This window comes from Marmota flaviventris, chromosome 14, assembly GCF_047511675.1.
Source record: "Marmota flaviventris isolate mMarFla1 chromosome 14, mMarFla1.hap1, whole genome shotgun sequence".
NCBI lineage: Eukaryota > Metazoa > Chordata > Mammalia > Rodentia > Sciuridae > Marmota > Marmota flaviventris.
In genome coordinates, this window is record NC_092511.1 from 83,524,771 (window position 1) to 83,543,472 (window position 18,702).

The window sequence follows — 18,702 nt, forward strand, 5'->3', positions numbered from 1 at the left end:
CCACCACTACTGGTGATAGGAACTTATTTTTAACTCAACACTATGTCCTAGAGAGCTTTCAATCATCACAAATAAAGACCTACATGGCTGCTTAGCATTTTCTAATCTGTGTATCATAATTTCCTTAGGGATATGCTTTTTTAAAAAAAAATTTCTTTAGTCATTGATGGACCTTTATTTTATTCATCTATTTATATGTGGTGCTGAGAATTGAACCCAGAGCCTCACACATGTAAGGCAAGCTTTGCCACTGAGTCCCAGCCCCAGCCCCCCAGGGATGTGCTTTTTACTCTGTTGCCTGTTGTAAATGCAGTGTGTCTGTCCAGGGTGGCAGGAGATTCCCAGATGTGGCTCCAGGAGGAAATGGAGCCCGTGGCCAAGTCTCTGATCCTGTCTGGAAGGAACATCACACTGGTGGCTCAGAAACTCCATCTGCAGCCAGAATGTCGGTACCACCAAGAGCAGCTCGTGACCACAGCTCAGCAGATGCTGGTGGACACCACAAAGGTGAGGCTGTTGTCAGTGCTGGCTGGTCACAAGCAGCATGGGTGGGCACGTTACTCCCACAGTGGACCCCTGTCCCCAAGAGTGAAACCTGCTCATTTCTGTAAAGATCATAGGCAGAGAGTTCACTACCAATTTAGTCAATGCTGAATGTGGAAGCTTCCATGGGGAGCTGGGTAGACATATGTAGGGTCTATGCCTTGAACCCCATGTGGTCTCCTCACCCCCTAACCACCAATCTCTAATAAAAAGATGTCACCCAAAGGGTCATTTTCCATCCTCTTGCTGCCAAGAGCTATGGGAAGAGGCTACTGAAACCTCTGCAACCGTCAGTCTGATTGGCAAACCAGCCTCCCAGATGAAAGCTCTGTGGCCCTGGTCTATAGCTGGAAGGGTCTGGACGGAAGCCTGGCTCATCCCTTAGCCTTCAAATGCTCCCCATTTCCCATCCTGACATTCCACCATTATGACGTGACTTTTAGTCTGGGCATTGCTGCTTATTAAAATCCATATGCCTTAAATATTATGAAATATAATCAGTAAAACTTTAGTAGTAGAGTTATTAGGGGGCAGGTGTTTGAATTTTAACAGGTTCTATTAAAGGAGGAGTGCAACCATAGGTACCTGCTGACCCGGGAGGAGAGGGGTGCAAGGCGGGCTCTTGGTTTGGGTACCAGTTCTTTTGGAGGGGTGGATACGCTGTCCTGGAGTGGCAGGGACAGGCTAGAGGAGATATCTCAGAGGCACTTGACGGCCGGCCTTCTCTTCAGCCCCCATCACCCTCATCCGAACAATAAACACTCCAGATGGACCCATCCATTCATGGAATGTAGCTGCCTTACCTTCTGGGTTCAACCAAATGTAACCAAATATAAACGCCACTCTTGGGTGACTTTTGGGGCTGAGTCTAGGGGACAGAAGCAGCTGCCACCGCTGTCCCCATCACTCCAAATAATGTGCAATCATCTTCAAGCTCCTCCTGTCCCGATTGCCCGAACAGGTCCTGCTCCTCGCAGATGCAGCAATCGCCAGGCAGATGGTGGGGACGGCCGGCAGGTGCCTGGCCTGCCTGGACGCGCTGGAGGCGGCGGAGGACGCGCCCTCGCTGCGTGACCACTTGGGGGAGCTGGTGGCGGCGCTGCAGCACCTGGGCGGGCTGGTGGCGCGCGGACGGAAGGAGAGCTTGGGTCCCACGGGTCTTCTGTTGCGGGAAAGCATCCCCGCGCTGCTCGCGACTGCCCGCGGCCACCTCCAGCATCCGCGCAACTCACAGCTGGCCGCGACCCGAAGCCGCGTCTTCGCTACCACCAGGAAGACCCTGGAAGAGCTGCTGGAGCGGCTGGAGTCCGGCGTCGCGATCCCTGAGGCTGGGACTCGTGTCGGCGCGCTCTCCTGGCGCCTGCAACAGCTGCGTGAGCTGCTGGCGACGTCCGAGCACCTGCGCGACGGCCAGCTGGACGCGCCGCTGGCCGCCGTGGTCGCGCACTGCATGCACCTGGCCGCCTGCTCCGCGCCGCCAGAGAGGCTGCACCTGGTGGCCCGCTGCGGCCGGCTGCTGGAGGTGCGGGGCGCCATCCGGCGCCTGGACGGGAGCGACAGACCCCCGCGGACCGGCCAGGAGAGGCTGGAGACCGCCGAGGAGCGCGCGGCGCTGCTGGCCGCCACCGACGCCCTCTCCCAGGGAGTGCGCGCTGCGCTCCTGCGCCAGATCCTGGACACGTTCACAGACACCCAGAGCCCTCTTGAAAGGCTGGTCCGCGTCGCCTTGTCGACTTCTGCAGTCGGATCGCTGGGCGCGGGCGGGGACTTGCGGAAAGGCCTCCAGCGTTTCCGTGCAGCTTTCCACGAGCGGGCAGAGCAGATGCTCCGGGTGGCCCACTTGGTCTTGGTTTGCTGCTCCCGGCGACAAACTGGTAGAGACCTGGAGGCCGCCGTGGCAGACCTTGGCGGGCTGGTGGCCAGAGTGCACCAGCTGTTCTCAGGAGGCCCCGCAGCGTCTGGTGCGGACTGGAGCCCCGCGGCCCTAAGGGCCCTGCTTCAGGCCTGGGCTCGGGCGAACGAACGCCTCGTGGCCTGTTTTGATGATGTTCTCAACATCCCTGAATTCCTGAGCGTGTCCACTCAGGAAATGATCAAGCACTTGGACTTCCTTGCATGGGCTTTGAGGAGTGGAGATCCCGGAGGGTTTTCCAGGCCTGTGATGTATTTGCAGGGCCGAGCCGCACACATAGTGCAGGTAGTGAATAGGTATGTGGGCCGCGATTCCGATCCCATTTTCAGGAATGGCCTGAGAGTTTTGATCTGGCAGCTGCAGCAGTCTTCCTTGGTCCTGGGTGCAGCTACCCAGCACAGGTCAGGTGGGTGCAGCTCTCAGGATAGAGAGGTGCTTTTAGCCATGGCAACACATCTCATCTATTCCGTTCAGCAAGTCCAAGAGGGATTGGACGGGACCAACCATCCACATATCCTCAGCCCTCTTCGAGACCAAGTCCAAAGATTTGACATAGCTAAGGGACAGCCTCATACCCTTCTCCCAAGCCTCCAGGACAACTCACTTCCTGGGTGGAAACACCAAAAGGTCCCTGTGTTAGGGGAACGTGACCTGGCCATGCCCTGTCCACCAACAGACTGTACTTCTCACCCCTGGAGTCCTAACACCTGTACACAGAGGAGATCTGCTGCTCCCCTCACCACCAGCAAACTCACTCTTGCTGAAGAGAGCCAGGACCTCCAGGCAGTGGCCTCAACTTGCACCCAAGTGCTGGAGCAGGGTACAGACACAGATGCAGCTCAAGAGGGTGGGGAGGGACCACCGGGATCAGAGAGGATGACGAGACTCCAAGAGATCCCGACACTGGCACCTTCTGTTATTGATGTGGCCAGGGAGACAGCCCATAGCACAACTTCTAGAAGTGATAGCTTTCTAGAAGCCACTCGCCGACTGTCTGGGGGGACCAGGGAAACCAGGCAGGTTTTGGTAGCCACGGCTGGTGACTGGTATCCTCTGTGTCAACAACTCTTTTGCCATAACCCCCAAACTGATCTACCAGGGAGCATTTCAGTATTCACAGAGCTTCAGCAGAATTTAACTTCAATGGTTCAACTAGCAGCTAAAAGTTGCTGCAAGGATCTGGATAAGAAGGATCCTGACTCCTTGGGACATCCAGAAGTGCTATTGCAAATCGGGGACAGATTGGAGGAGGCAGAGATCTATGCCAAACGGCTGTTGGACATGGTTCTGGCCTCTGATGGTCTCCAAGCTCCTGCATCTTGGGAAGAGAACATTGAGAATGGATGCCTTCTGTGGTCAGTGGCTGTCCAAGACCTGATCCAGAACATGGAGAGGCTCAGCGGGAGACAAGGCCTGTTTCTACTGCCCCTGCAACAGGCTGTAAAGGATCATCAGGGATTGAAGGAAGGGTTGGATCAGGTAGCAGATGTTTCTCAAAGGCTGCAGGAGGCTGCCAGTCTGTCCGGCCTTCTGTGTGGGGATGAGCAGGTAAAGGGTGAGATCTCCTTTCTGTGCAGGGAGGTTCATGTACTCAGAGACGCTCTGCTGGATGTGGCACAGATCCTAGGCTCCTCCCCCAAACCATCTCCCAGCCTGTCCACACGCTTTCAGCTTCTCTGCCTGGAGCTCACCCTCCGAGCCAAGACCCTGACTGGCCACCTCAGTGGCATCAATGCAGAGTATGAATGTGCCTTTCAAGATGCTATTTGTCCACAGTTCTCTGTCTGCAAGAACTCCCAGACCAGGACAGAAAGGTCCCTAGAAAGAATGGTATCTGGAATCCAAGCTGTACAGGGAATTGTAGTGAGACGTCAAGAGTCTGGGCCTTGCCCAGAAGACCTTCTTATAGCTCTGGAGAGCATTCTCATCCTCACCAAGGAGGTGAACCAGAGGGTTTCTGTGCTCCAAGAAGGTCCAGAGGAGTGGGACATGCATGTGTTGGAGTGGCTTCGGTGGGAGTGGGCAGCCAGGGCCCACCATGCGGTGGCCCAGCTCCAGGCCTGGAAAGGTGGTCATACCAAGGCCTGGAATCTCCTGGACCAGTGCTTAAAACTCAGGGAGGAGCCAGCAAGGGCCCCAGAACAGGACTCCATCCAGCCCCAGCTCCACTGTGAGGAGGGTGCTGTGGGAGGCAAGGTGGATGCTCAGGGTTCTGCCCCCAGGGCCACCCTTGGGAGTTCAATGGGAACCTGCACTGCTGAGCCAGCTGTCGCTGGGACCCCCCCAGCAAGCACGGGCATGGTAGGCTCCTCAGCATCTTTTCTCCACCCACACCTCAACCCTCTTCTAGGCATCAGAGATCCTGCCAAGTTCCAGGGTCTCAGTGCCACGATGTAATTCCCCCTGGGCAGGCAGCACGCAGCCTCCAAGAGCCCAAGCTTGGCAGTCAGCTGTCTGGGCTGCACCTTCTGCTACCATTTCCCAGCTGGGAAGCTTCATCGCCATTTTGGACTCTGGCACTCTAGCCTGATGGAGGATGAAGGGTATCCAGGCAAAATATTTGCATTTGCCTGGCCTGTGGCAGTGTCCTAGAAGCAGTGCCTACCTTAGTACTGTCTTCCATGAGGTTTTCCCCGGTCACCCCACCCGGAAGTGGTTTCCTTGCCATGACTGGCAGCACTCTTCTTGAGGGATAGGCTTTCTCATGCCACTTTGACCTCCACAGATGTCACTTGCGTGCTCCAATCAGGGTTCTTTTCTTTGCAAGTGGCGGGAAATCAGTGGAATTGCTGTAGCAAGGGGGAAAAAGAAGGATTTATTGGAAAGATGTGGGGTCTGTCCTTCCACATGCACTCATTTCTTTCCAGGGTGAGACAGGACACGTAGGACACCCATTCATATTGACCAAGGCCAGCGTCAGCGGGACATAGACTAGGTTGGCAGGGCTCGGGAAGTTCCTCAGCAGACTTGTTCAGGCCGGCCCATGGCACAGCCTGGTCTGTCCCCCGTGTGAGGTTATGCTTGGCTGGGCAGAGCCTCCCAACCATTCCTGAGACCTCCTCCAGGTGCAACTGACCACCCCCTGTGCTTCTCCCCCCGTTACTTTTCCCTCATTTTCCTCACTAAAATGTGATTGCCCTCAGAAGCCACCCTATTGCCACGGGAACAGAGAGGACAGTAGGCACAGTTCCTTCTCCTGCTGCCGGAGTCCTCTGCTCTGATGCCAGCAGGGCTCTGGGCTCACTCGCTGCCCTCCTCTAGTCACACAGATTCCCCTGCCTGGCAGCCTCTTCCCCCCATCCCTGTTTCTCCATAGGGTTTGGACAGAGCTGGTGCCGCTGGGTTCACTGACAGGCCCCTTGATGGACTCTCCTCCATCAGAGCCTCTCCGTGGAGCACCCCCAAGGCTCAGGGCAGGTGGATGCAGCTGCCCAGGTCTGAAGGCCTCCAGGATGGAGAGCAGCAGCTCCAGCAGCCCCTTCGCCCCTCTTGTCCCTGCAGGGAAGTCCTTTCTCTGTTGGGGTCTGGGTCCTCCAGGTGAGGGGCAGGCCCCCATATTCTGCTCTTTCCACTCCAGGGGAGTGCTGTCCTGCACGTACAGGGGAACACTGGGACAGGGAAGGACTCTGCCTCCAGGGCCACCCTAGGGTGTGAGGACAGTCAGAGAGGCCAGCATTGCTGCCTGACACATTGCCATATGATGCTGTCCCCACGCCCTGGGGCTCCTGTGGTGCAGGCATGCCCTCCACTCAACCCAGACCAGCATCTCACAGTGAGCCTCCCTCAGAACCTGCCAGGGAAGACAGGGGCCTAGAGAGGGGCTTGTGCATCCCCTGCCCTAGTGAGTCACCCTCCGAATCTTTCCTGCAGCCAGGGGAACTCGGACACAGCGTCCTGGGCTCCTCGCATTATGGAAGGGCCTGAAGACAGGTGTGGGTTTGGATGCTTATGGTCCCCACAGTTCCATCTGGGACATGAGTGAAAAAGGGTATTTCCCAGCCTCCTCACCCTTAGCTGGGCTCATCAGGGTACCATTTCCTCCCCTGGCCTTCAGTCCCTGCAGTTGAGTCTTGGTCTCAGCAGAGTTTTCTCCCTTGTCCTTCTTTTCATCTTCTGAGTCCCTTACGGCTGGCCTGTTGGTGCTCTCTGGAAAAGGCTCCCAGCATTCAGAGGGTACCCACACTGTCCAGAACTAGACCAATGAAGCAGTAGAGGACACTGCACATGGTCAGAAGGTGGGGATGATTAAACTGAAAGCAACCAACAGGAGTAAGGCCAGGTGACTTCTTGGTTCACACTAGTTCAAGTTTCTTAATCCACGTCTTGCTGCTATAACAAAAATACCACGTGCTATGTAATTATATTATAAAGACAAGAAATCTATTCAGCTCACAGTTTCAGAGGCTGGGAAGTCCTGGATGGAGGGAGCCATCTCTGAGGAAGTAAGAAAAAGACATAATCAAAGAATTTCTCAACTCAGTTACTGGATTTACTTCCAAATGCAGAATAACTTGTCAATTCCAGGGTCAAGAAAAGGCTTAGGGAAGGCTCTGCTAAAAGTTCAATAGGGAAAGAACATGGCCTAACTGTGAGCATGGAGCCTGCTTGTAGATATCAGGGGCAGCTCTTTTTTCTCACTAGAAAACAACCACCACCAAGCTCTTGTGTGTGGGGGGGGGGTGGTGGGGGGAGGTCATAGTTTTTGATACCCAAACCTTTAGGTCCTTTTGCAAAAGTGTCTTCCCAGAGTTGGAATATTGAAGGGTTCTTGAATTTCTTCAAGAGCTGCAGATGATCCTTCTCCCATGCAAAGTCTAAAACTTCACAGAAGAAAATAACATTTAATATTTTAATGGTATCCGGAACTAAGTGTACCAGGTTTCGGTTTATGCCAATTCCAGATGAACGGAGCGCAAGTTAATAGGAAATCATCCTGTCCCCTCATTATTCTCCTAAATATTTGGGGTAGATGGCCAAGACTGCTGGGATTTGGAGGAATCAGGAAACCCTCCTGACTCCCTTTCCTCTTTCTTTAAAACATAATAGAAACACAGTGGGCAGGCCGCTGCCGTCTGAAGGCTGAGGGCCAGCAGGGCCACTCTGTTAATGCACTGTCTTCTTACAGCAGCAGGACGACTCCCCTGACTCCCCCAGCTGTGCAGCCAGATCTCACACTGAGCTGGACCAGCCTCCCCAGGAGGACCAGGACGGCAGCACAGGCCACGAGAGCAGAATCGCCCAGATCACTCGGGAGATGACGGAGCAGGTGTCCCTGATGGCTCAGAGCCTGAGGAGGAGCGGGCACGTCCTGGTACTGGGCATCAGCAGCCATGGTGGTGGGAGGCCTGGGCATTATGGGAAGTTACTCTCCGCACTGCTGCCCTCCAAGAGCCAGGGCCGCCCTGGGCAGCTCCCAGCAGGCAGGAAGGGCACACGTGGCACCACTTGGCACTCACATCTCTGTGCAGTCCCTTCATCATCTACCTGGGAATAGCTTGATGTCACCACACCTCCTCCTTCCTCTCCTCCGCTGCTGGGTCTCTGAGGCTTTGTCACATTGCACCAGGGAAGATAATTTCCCCAAAGCTGAAGGGAACTATTTATGTCTTTAAAACTCCCCAAGGCAAACTCAGAGTGGTGGTGCACAGTTGTAATCCCAGTGATTTGGGAGGCTGAAGTAGGAGGATTACAAGTTTGAGGTCGACCTCAGCAACTTAAGGAGACCCAGTCTCAAAATAAAAAATAAAAAAGGGCTGGGCATGTGGCTCAGTGGTTTAAAACCCCTGGGTTCAATTCTGAGTACTACCCCCACCCCCCCAAAAAAAAAATCCCCAAAGCAGCCACTTCCTGAAGGCTGACCACTCAGGGCCACTCATCCTGGAGGGAGACCCTGCTCCCACCAGCCTTGGGGGGCCAACTTCAATTATATGAGGCCTATTCTAATTCTCTTTATCCCTCTGCTTGGTTAAATTGAAGTAAGCATTCTTTGATATCAACACACCTGCAAGGAAAAAAATAAGAAGTCCATTTGCTGAGTGTGTGAAAGGAAGACATAAGATGGCAACGAGAGGCTCGTAGAAAGCCTCCGGTGTGGATCTACAGCAATCAGCAGCTCCCAAATCCACGGCTGAGCCATGTGGGCCCCGCTCTCAGTCTAGGGTGAAGGGTCCAAAAGAGAAGGGTGGGTGTACCTGGCTAGGTGACCTCAAACCCAGCAGCCCCCTCCACACCCAAGCCTCAGACCTTCATTGTCCTGTCCCTGTTCCCGATCCCTGCCCATTACTACTGGTCAGCCCCTCACTGGAACAGTGACCCCAGGGTCATCAGAGCACAGCTACGTCCTCTTGCTGACTTTTCTTTCTAAGCATCTCAGATATTCTGATTTATCTAAAACTTGGGTGCTGGCAGAGTGGCTAAGGACCCCAAAATATGGTCCTCCACCCACTGAGTTCCCTGTGGTAAATATGGAGGAGATGACAAAAGGAGAACCAAAGGACCCCCTTTTAACAGGAAAGCTAACGCCTGGTGAAAGAGAATCCCTGTGCAGGGACCTCCCCCAGCTCCCCAGACCCCAGTCCTGATCCTGGACTTTAGCAGCCACAGTATCTGTGCTCTAGGGCCAGAAACAAGAGTTTAAAGGGCTGGTTGGGAGGCACTGGCTAGGCGCATGGTGGACCAGGACTTCCTGAAGCAGTGCAGTCAGACGTCATGATGTGATCAGAGGCAGCCTTACCAGCAGCTCCGCATCCCCGCAGGGGGGGGGCTGGAGTTGCAGGAAGCAAGGGGTGGCGGGATATCCAGCTTGATCTCTGCGTTTGAACCCTTCCCCTGCACACAAGGAGGTGCTCTTGCAAGGAATTTCCCTAACTTCAGATCTTAAATCTTCCTTGGCCAAAGGCCTTCTGTGTGCCAGCAGAGAACTCAAGCCATTCCTACAGTCACGTCCAGGTTAGGGCTTCAAGCTGTAACATGTGCAAAATAAAAACACCCTCAGGAAATTGGGTTGAGGGGAGGCATTCTCACCCGTCCTCCCTTATCCTTCCAGGATTCCCTTTCCTCCTTATCTCAAAGACCAATGGCCTTGAAACCTGGCAGTCCATCCGCATTCTGGACAGGGAGAAGGCTGATGGGCCAAACAGCGGCCTAGACCCAAACCTTATCCAACAAAAGCAAAAGATGCATTTTGTGACTTACTTGCCAATGGGGCGGCATGTCGTAAACAAATTGCCAGAGTGTGAAGACCTGGGTATCCTCCTAGAAGGGCCTAAAGAAGTGGGTGTTTTGGGTGGGTCTCAGTTTGGGGTGGCCTCATTGATCTTTAAAAACCAGAAGGAACTACACGGTACAGGTGACCAGTGCAGGTTCAGCTCATTTGGGAACAGCTGCTGCTGTCCTGTGTTTCAACAAGGCTTTTCCTGTCTCCCAAGAGCTCTCCACAGGCTGGCAAGGAGCTGGGAATGGCTCTGAATTAAACACTGGGCTGGACGTACCTGCACCTGTTCCCTTAGCATTGGATTTGCAAACCCCTCTCGTGAGCTAAGCCTCTCACGCTGAAACCACTAACTCTGCATTCTTTCTGACCAGAGAAGCTGGGGTAGCATGCACAGGGGAAAGAGGGCCAGGGAGTGAGTCCCCTAACCCTAGGAGTATCTGGAGTTCAAAGCCAGTCTTAGCAAGAGCAAGGCGCTAAGCAACTCTGTGAGACCCTGTCTTTAAATAAAATACAAACTAGGGCTCCCGGGGATGGGCTCAGTGGACGACTGCCCCTGAGTTCAAAACTTGTTAGAATCCCCCCCCCAAAAAAAAACCCACCAAAGCTGTTAATTTAGTCCAAATCTCTATGAAAGGAAAATGAGGTTCTTTCTCAAACTTACTTCAAAAAGGTCAAATTTTCAGCCTATTAATTACCAGTCCCCAGCAGTGCTCTAGAGCAGAGCTCTACATGACTCTGCACTTTTGCTCCAACCTGGATGTCCCCATACCTGTCCCTTCTTGAGGCCTCACACCTGCCCTGCCACCTGCTGAAAGCTGAAAGCAGGGCACAGCTCTTGGGGACAGTGGGTGAGATCATGGCCAGGAGGCTGTCCTCCCTTCAGCAGCCCGATGCAGACAGATGGGCCCTGGCCACCACATTCTGCTGGGTGCTAAGGGTCAGCTTCTGACTAATCCAGGGAGGCTCAGGAGATGGTGGCTTACGCTGAAGCATGCTCACTTGGGGAACCGAAGGAACTTGTGCCCAGCAAGTTTTGGACAGGCTTTGCAGTTTGCCACCAACATCTTGGGGACAAATAGTGAGGGCAATATTTACCCAGTTTTAACACTTTTCTTTGATGCAGACCAAAGATCAGCTCATCACCTCTGCTAAGAAAATTGCAACTTCTGGACAAAACTTCACCAGACTTATTCTTATCATTGCTAAGAACTGCATAGATCAGAGATGTTCCCAGGAGCTTCGCTGTGCGGCAGAGCAAATTCAAACCATGAGCAGTCAGCTCCGCATCATCTCCAGGTGAGAGGCTGCTTGGCACAAAAGGCTAAGCTCTGCTATTTCAAGACCCAAAGGGGAAAGTGAGATTCCTCTTCTATTTGTTGATTTTTTATTCTCCAAGAGTTTACGTTCCTCCCCCGTCCCTTCCAAACACCATATTGCTGGTACACATCACTTTGGGTAAATCTACAAACACAAACAACTGATCTCTTTATAGTATAACCACATCTAAATTTTGACCATTAGTTCTCTATTTGTTTTTATACTAATTTTATTGAATGAAAGACCAGTTAACTTTAACAATACAGTCAATCCATACAGAATGACATTCTGGCCCATGACGGACTGCATGTGCAAAGGCAGTCCCATAAGATTGTCTCCCCCAGTGACATCATGGCCAGCTCAGTTTGTGTAAGTCCCCTCTTATGGCCACACGATGACAAAACCACCCAAACGCATTCTCAGAATATGTCCCTGTCATTCACGATGCTGGCTGTTCGTGAATGGCAAGCGAGAAGATCATGGATGTGCATGGACGTCATCCTCCAGGAAGACCATGCCAGCCCAGAGCCAGACTGTGCAACTGACCAGCTCCCACTGACTGTCTCCTCACAACAGCTTCCTGTTGATAGTACAGAACGTGGTCAAGACCACAGGATTGTTCCCTTTCCACCCGAGTTCCTTACATTATGGAAAGCTCGGTAGTTAGAGCTACTGTCAATTATTCTGAGGTATAAAAGTAAATATCACCCAAACCAGGTACATAAATTGTTTTTAAATTAGCAAATAAAACCTAGCTACTTTTCTCCAAGAAATAATATCTTAGGTACACAGTCACCTCAAGATTAGCTGCCAACATTTTTCTAGCATTTCATATATGGGTATTGTTATAAGGGTCTGGGATTTGCCTTGACCAGGTAGACAGAAGGCAAACACACAGGTGAAGAAGGCAGTTTTGTGCTCACAGAGCCAGAGGCAGGAGGCACAGCATGCCACCCAGGGCCGCACAAGGAAGCACCAGGGTCAGACCCCGGTAGAGGAGCGAGGGGAGCCATCGGCAAGAGCAGGTGCCGTGGTGTTCACAGGAAGCACAGGCCAGGCAGCACAAGCAGGCTGACACGTCCAGGGCTGGTGAGTTTGAAGGATTTCAGGGGCTCTGAGTATGGGAGTTGGCCTTGGAATGATGAGGGCAATTCGGTGTGGCCTGGAGTAGAGAAGCAGGTAAAGGAAGAGGTGGGGGTGAGGGCTCTGGGAGGGTGGGTTCACACATGGAAGGTGTGTCTGCAGGTGACTCATTACCGTCTGGAAATTGGCTAACTCTCGGGGGGCAGTCCTGATACTCAGGCATCAGAAAACATGCTTAGCATGCAGAGGGCCTGGGTTCAACCTCCAGTGCCACCCCCATCCATCGCAGGGGACTGAATTAAGGTCGCTCGTGTGAATATGGGGTGACACAAAATAAAACACAGACATGACTTACCTTTACCCAAGCTTCAGGACTTTCCCCCACTCTCCTTTCCCCCAAAAGGGAGAGCAAGAGAAAGTCATGAGAGGCTGATGAGAGAGAGAGAGAGAGAGAGAGAGAGAGAGAAACACATTTGGAAGTGACCTTTTTTATTTGGGAGGACACTGTTCTTAGGGAGTTCTATCCATAAAAGGGCAGAAGGGATAGGATTACAAGGGAGAGGTGAGTGTAACTCAAGCCAAGCGGGTGCACCTACACCTGAAGCCACGCCTTGCTATCCCTGCTTCAGGACTGGAAGGCGTGGTCATTCCGGAGTGGCTCCCCACACCCCAGCACATGGGAAAAGGGAAAGAAAGAGGGAGGAGGGAAGGAAGAAGGCAGAACCACATGAGTATTCCAGGTGCATTTATCAAGCTCTCCGCCTTCTAACGGACCCGGAGGTCTTGCAGTTTTGACAAAGTGAGTTACTTAAGTTCCACAGCATTTTTATTTTCACTGGTAGAAAATGACCTGACTAAATTCAGTTATATTCAGTTTAAAACAAATACTATTGAAATGTCAATTTACTTAGTCTGACCTTCCATCACAAGTTTAAATCTAAGACTTGAATACAATTCTATACAAAATTTCTTATTCCCTTTCATTATCTGAGGTAGTTGCATTGGTTGTGTTACATCAGCTCAGTTATTTTCATTAAAAATATACTTCTTGTTAATTTATAGATTCTATGAGAGTCACACTTTTTTAGCATTAAAATAAAAATGTCAGTTTAAAATGTGAAATTAGCCTTTAGAGCATTCTTCCTTCAAATAGGCCCCCCAGGGCACCCCAGTTTTCTGGAAGAGGCTCATGTTGTAAAACCTTCTGGCATTTATTATTTAGTTGAAATTGCCATCCTGCCCAGTGTAAGACTGGCTTTTCTTCTGTACACTCCCAAGTGTAAAGGCCTCCTTGGCAAGAAGCAGGTCCTCTGAGGAGCTGCTGGTGGACAATGCCCAGTGGCTCCTCCAGGCTGTCTTCAAGACCGTGAAGGCTGCAGAAGCTGCAAGTCTCAGGGTAAGTGGCCATGGGGACGTGGTAAATGGCAACATTTGCAAGGATACTCTCTTCTGCTTAACAAACTCAACTTTGTTCCTTCCCCAGACCTGTCACCTGACTTCCTGTTTCTGTTTGGCTAATTTCTATCAGCTGACCTTCCCCTCTCACTGATTACTTCTTCAGCTGTATCTAGTCTGTGACTGAGCCTGTCAAAGCCTTCTCCATGTCTGTTACCATATTTTCTCTTACTTCTAGCATTCCCATTTATTGTTTTTAATAGTTGTTAATCTCTGCTGCGATTCCCAATTTGTCCACGCATTTTTGCCTGCTTTTCCCACTAAAGCATGAATATATTAATCATAATTATGTTAATTTCCTGTCTGACAATTTCAATAAGTGGCTCATGTCAGAGTCTGGGCTTTTTAAAAATGATTATTGAAAGGAAAGTGACCACAACACTCAGAGCAACCAAGAGATCTTTATTGCAGCAGTGCAACAGAGGCGAAAAGAGAGAAAGAGAAGGCGAGAGAGAGCAAGAGAGAAGGGTGCGGTAGGAGGGAGATTTTATAGCTCAAATCTAATAGGGTCCCTGGGTTTGCAAGCTGCCTTGTTGGCACACAAGGGGGTTAAGTGTTCAGCCCTGAGCGGGGGCTTGGGCATTTGGGCTTGAAGCAAACAGGTGATAAAGAACCAGACAGAGGGTTTGAGAAGCCAGGTCATCCTGCAGCTAACTTTGTTTGGCATGCCCTGCAGACAACTTATTCAGCCTGTCCTGCACCTAACAATTATTATTTTTCTTGACAGTGTTTTTGTTTTGTTTTGTTTTTCATTTTCTCTTTTTTTTGCATGTCTCATAATTTTCCATTGAAAACTTGACGTTGTGTGGTAGACCATCTGTCCCGGGCCTTGGTGTCCTGGGGAGTGGACAGTCTGGAGCCGACCTGAGCTGGGTTTTGTGGGTGGAGTTGCTGTAGACACAGAGGTGTCCAACTTGCTGGTGTCATCTTAGCCTTAGTTCACCCTTCTTCCCTCAGTGGCTTGAGGCCCCGTCCCCTACGGAACATGGATCTGGGCGGGGATTGTTGCCTTTATGGCAGTAGTGGCTGCACTGAGGAAGGTGTTCCCAGCACCTGCCCTGACCTGAGTCTTTCTCCTGAGTACCCGGTGAGGTCCAAGACCAATGGCTACCAGTAGATGAGGACTTCCTGTGTTGTGGCTCCCATGGATTCTACATTTGTCCATGGGTGATTTCTCAAAATTTCAACTGAAATCTTATCGATTCACATGGCAGCCCCACGCTGCTCCCATCCTATCATGCTGTGCCTGACATACACCAGTGCTTACGCTGTCTCTCCTTGGAGTTGCCTGTTTTTTTGAGGCGAGGGGAGTACTCAGTGTTGAGCCCAGGGGCACTGAGCTACATGCCCAGTCCTTTTTTTCCCCCCCAATTTATATTTATTCTGAGATATAGTCTCACTAAGTTATTGAGGCTGGCCTCAAACTTGCAATCCTCCTGCCTCAGCCTCCAGAGTCACTAGGATCACAGGCATGCAGTGCCACACCTGGTGAGGTGTCTGTCCTTTATTAGATCTCATACTAGAGGAGCTTCAAACTCAGTTCTCTAATGGGTTCAAGAAAAGTTATGATTTTGCATATTGACTTTTCTTAGAGTGGGAGCAACCATCTTTCCAGCTCTCCATATTCTAAGTGGAAGCTGAAGAGGGACAGTATTTGCATGTTTAAAAGAACACCTTCCTTAGGGCCATTATGTGAGCTGCTCGCCCTGTGTGAGACCCATCTGCCCTCCACTTCCACTGCTTCTTGTCCTTTAGACCTGAACTCGAGTCCTGCCATCTCAAAAGGGACAGAACACATTCTGCATAGGTGTTCTTTAACTCGCGATGGAGTTGCACACCTATAAACCCCTTTTAAATTGAAAATATCACTAAATGGAAATGTGTTTCATACACTTGACCTACTAGACCTCTCCTCCGTTGCTTAGCAGTACCACACGCTATGCTTGGTTGTGCACCCTGGCAATCTCATGGCCAAACCCAATTCTGCCACTTCCCTGCACCTGGAGAGAAAATGACACCACAGAATGCCAGCCCGAGAAAAGAGCAAAATTCAAAATTCGAGAAGGTTCTGTTGAATGCAGATTTCTATGGCACCTTCGTAAAGTTGAAATATTTTGAGTCAAACCATCATCAGTCAGGGACCATCTGGCTCTCATCTCAACCAGACCCAGTTTCCTCTGTTTTAATCTTCTATGATTCCTTCATTACTCTCATCACAGTTTGTAATTTTCTTTCTTCTATTTATTTCTCTGTCCATTTTATTAGAAAGTAAACTCCAACAAGCCACAGATTTTTAGCATGAAAGTGCTAAAAAAATCCAAGGAGAATTTTCATTTTGTAGTTTAAGAAATTTTGTACCAGTTAAGTTCAAAGAGTGCACAGACTAGGGGCTGGGGATATAGCTCAGTTGGCAAAGTGCTTGCCTCACATGCACAAGTCCCTGGGTTCAATCCCCAGCACCAAAAAAAAAAAAAAAAAAAAAAAGTGCACAGACTAGACATGACCTATGAAGAGCACTTGAAAACATGCATCCTTCAGGTCCACACCCCAGAGTCCCTTGAATAGAAGGAAAGCTGAGACAAAAGCTCAGACTTGCCCCATGAAGCTGTTTTGGTGCCCAAGAGCCCTGGCTGAAGCCCCCAGCCTTCTACTGACCCTGCAGCAATCACTGGAGGCAAGAACGCCCCTCCCTATCTCCAGACCCTTTGAGAGCAAGTGAACCCCAGAGCCAGGTGAGTGCTTCTGGCTCCACATAGACCTAAAGACCCGTGGATATTTTGTATAACGCACGATCCTAAGGGAGGCAGAATCTGGAGTGGAGAGAGTATTGTTAAGAACTCTATACATTCTCAGAACATTCCCCTGTGACAAACAGACATCCCCAGTCCTCAGGCTGTGTAGGCTCAGTTCAGAGAGCCCCGCTCCAACATTGCTCCTTGATCTCCACCAAATTAGGGGTAGAGAGTCAGAATAGCAGCACCAGCCCCACTTGGAGGAACCCCTCAGAGAGAGCTCCAGGGAGCTGACACTGGGACCCTGCACTGTGTCCTCCAGCACCACACTTAGTTCTCTCTCTCTCTGCTCCAGGGCTTGAGACAGCCTTTCCTGGATCTGGAAGAACGGGAAGTTGCTGCCTTCTGTATACAGCAGAGGAAGGAAATACTAAGTCACAGACCTCAAGAAACCGCAAACATAGACTGTGAAGAGCTGAGCCTGCAAAAGGCAGGCACCAAAGTCCCCCCACTTGCAGCCTTGGTTCAAGAAGCCTTATAAAAAGCTACGACATTGTTTCCAAGGCAGACTTGGTTGCCCTGCACTTTCCAGACCCTGGGGTCCTCCAGGGAGTGCCCTTTAGGCTGAATCAGAGTGACACCGAGTGTAGGGTGGCCAGGGCCTGTGCCTTCACAGAGCTGCCTTGACAACATTCCGGGTGCTGCAGATGCCTCTGGCCCTGATGACTGCTTTCCTCCTGGAAGGATGCTTCCGTTTCTGGGCTTAGAAGGAATGTGTCAAGTAAACCGTGGAGAGGGGAGAACGTTCCAAGCACCGTCAGCTTGAGCCTTTCTGAAGATATTGCAATGTGAGAACAGTCCCAGAAGATTCTGCAGGGAGCCAGGAACTGTCACCTTGGGGAGGTCAGAGTTCATCTTGCTCAGATATGTAGGAACTGTTCAAATTCTGAAGAGGTGGAAAGAGGTCGTGCTGATTAAGGGGTGGGATGCTCCACCAGAAGCTGGAGCCGCCAGACTGTTAGCTGGTGAATCTGGGATGGAGAGGAGCTAATCCTGGCCAGGGTTGGTAGGAATATTTCAGTTCATGGCATCTTGCACAGAAACTATAAGGAAATGGGGGTTGAGCAGACTGGCAACTGTCCCCTCAGAGGCTGAACCACCAAGGCCAGGAACAGAGGGCTGAATCTAAGCCCAGGGACAGGAAGGAGGGAGCAGAGATCTTGCTTGCTTGAGGGGAACCAGGTAAGCCTCCTGGATGGGGCAGTTCTCGAGAAATTTAATTATCCTGGTCAACATTAGATGATTGAGTTTGCCATCATCCAGTGGAAGAGTAGTTTGAATTTACAGTAAAGACAAGAATTTTTTCACATTTTTATAACAAGTTGGCAGTGGAAACTCATTGTGGTGTTAATTTGCTTTTTCCTAATTAATGGTGTTGCACTTCGCATATTTATTTTCTTTGACAAAGTATCTTTTAAAATCTATTGCTTCCATTCCTTTTTTCCCCCTTGTTGAATTTTGCGAAGTTTCTTTGACAGATTATGTAATTGCAAATGTTTTCTTCCAGTCCATAGCTTTTTCATTCATTTAAAATGCTTTTAATTTTCTCACTGGATCCCTGTTTTCTGTTTCATCAAACCCTTCTCTTGCCTTTAATGTTTTCTTTCTTCTGATAATTTCAACTTTATTTCGGTATTTTTTTTCACATTTCTGAATGTGGAATTTGAGGTCATTATTTTGTGACATTCTTTTCAATATAGCTTTTTATTCTCTACATTTTTGAGTATTGACTTAGCTAATCCTAAATTTTGACTTTTATTTTTGTCTTTCTCTTTATACATTTAAATTTCCCTTTGATTTCTTCTTTCACTCATTGATTTTTTTGTAACTGCTTATTTAGTTTTAAAAGTATTTGGAAAACTTCCAGACCTTTTTCTTTTAATTCTAATTTAGTTATTTTGTGATTAGAAAACATTCTTTGTATGACTTGAACCCTTTTAAAGCCTTGTTCTTGGGCCAGGGTTATGTTCTGTCTTGGAAAATGTTCCAATCCACTAGGAAACGATGTGGGTTTTGCTGTTGTTAGGTAGGGTGTCCAACAGACAGTAGTAGTCTGGGGCTGCCTGACACTGTGGCTCAGGTCTTCTATGTCCTTCCTCATTTCCATTCTACTGTTTTTATCAGTTATAATGGAGAGTGGGATATTGCATCTGTAACCACATGTGAATTTGCCTATTGAGTTTTACCTAATGCATTTTGTGTCTTTATTATTAGGTGCAAAAACACTTAGGTCCTCTTGATGAATTTACTCCTTTATGAAATTATTTTTATTTTTATTCCTGGTAATATTATTTTCTCTGAACTCTACCTTGTCCAATATTTATGCCATGTAAACATCAATCTTTTTTTGATTGATGTTTACATGGCATATCATTTCCATTCAATTG

At 50.1% G+C, this 18,702-nt stretch overlaps 1 protein-coding gene across 1 annotated transcript in view; it reads left to right on the forward strand.

Annotated features, from left to right (window-relative positions):
• LOC117794965 (uncharacterized) overlaps window positions 1-16,796 on the forward strand; it is a 44,871-nt gene extending 28,075 nt beyond the window's left edge. Inside the window, exons 3-8 of the mRNA XM_034637345.2 lie at window positions 327-507; window positions 1,505-4,756; window positions 7,581-7,766; window positions 10,792-10,964; window positions 13,347-13,464; window positions 16,611-16,796. Coding sequence (XP_034493236.2) covers window positions 327-507; window positions 1,505-4,756; window positions 7,581-7,766; window positions 10,792-10,964; window positions 13,347-13,464; window positions 16,611-16,796 — 4,096 coding nt within the window. The remainder of the gene's footprint in view (window positions 1-326; window positions 508-1,504; window positions 4,757-7,580; window positions 7,767-10,791; window positions 10,965-13,346; window positions 13,465-16,610) is intronic.
• Window positions 16,797-18,702: the final 1,906 nt, after the last annotated feature.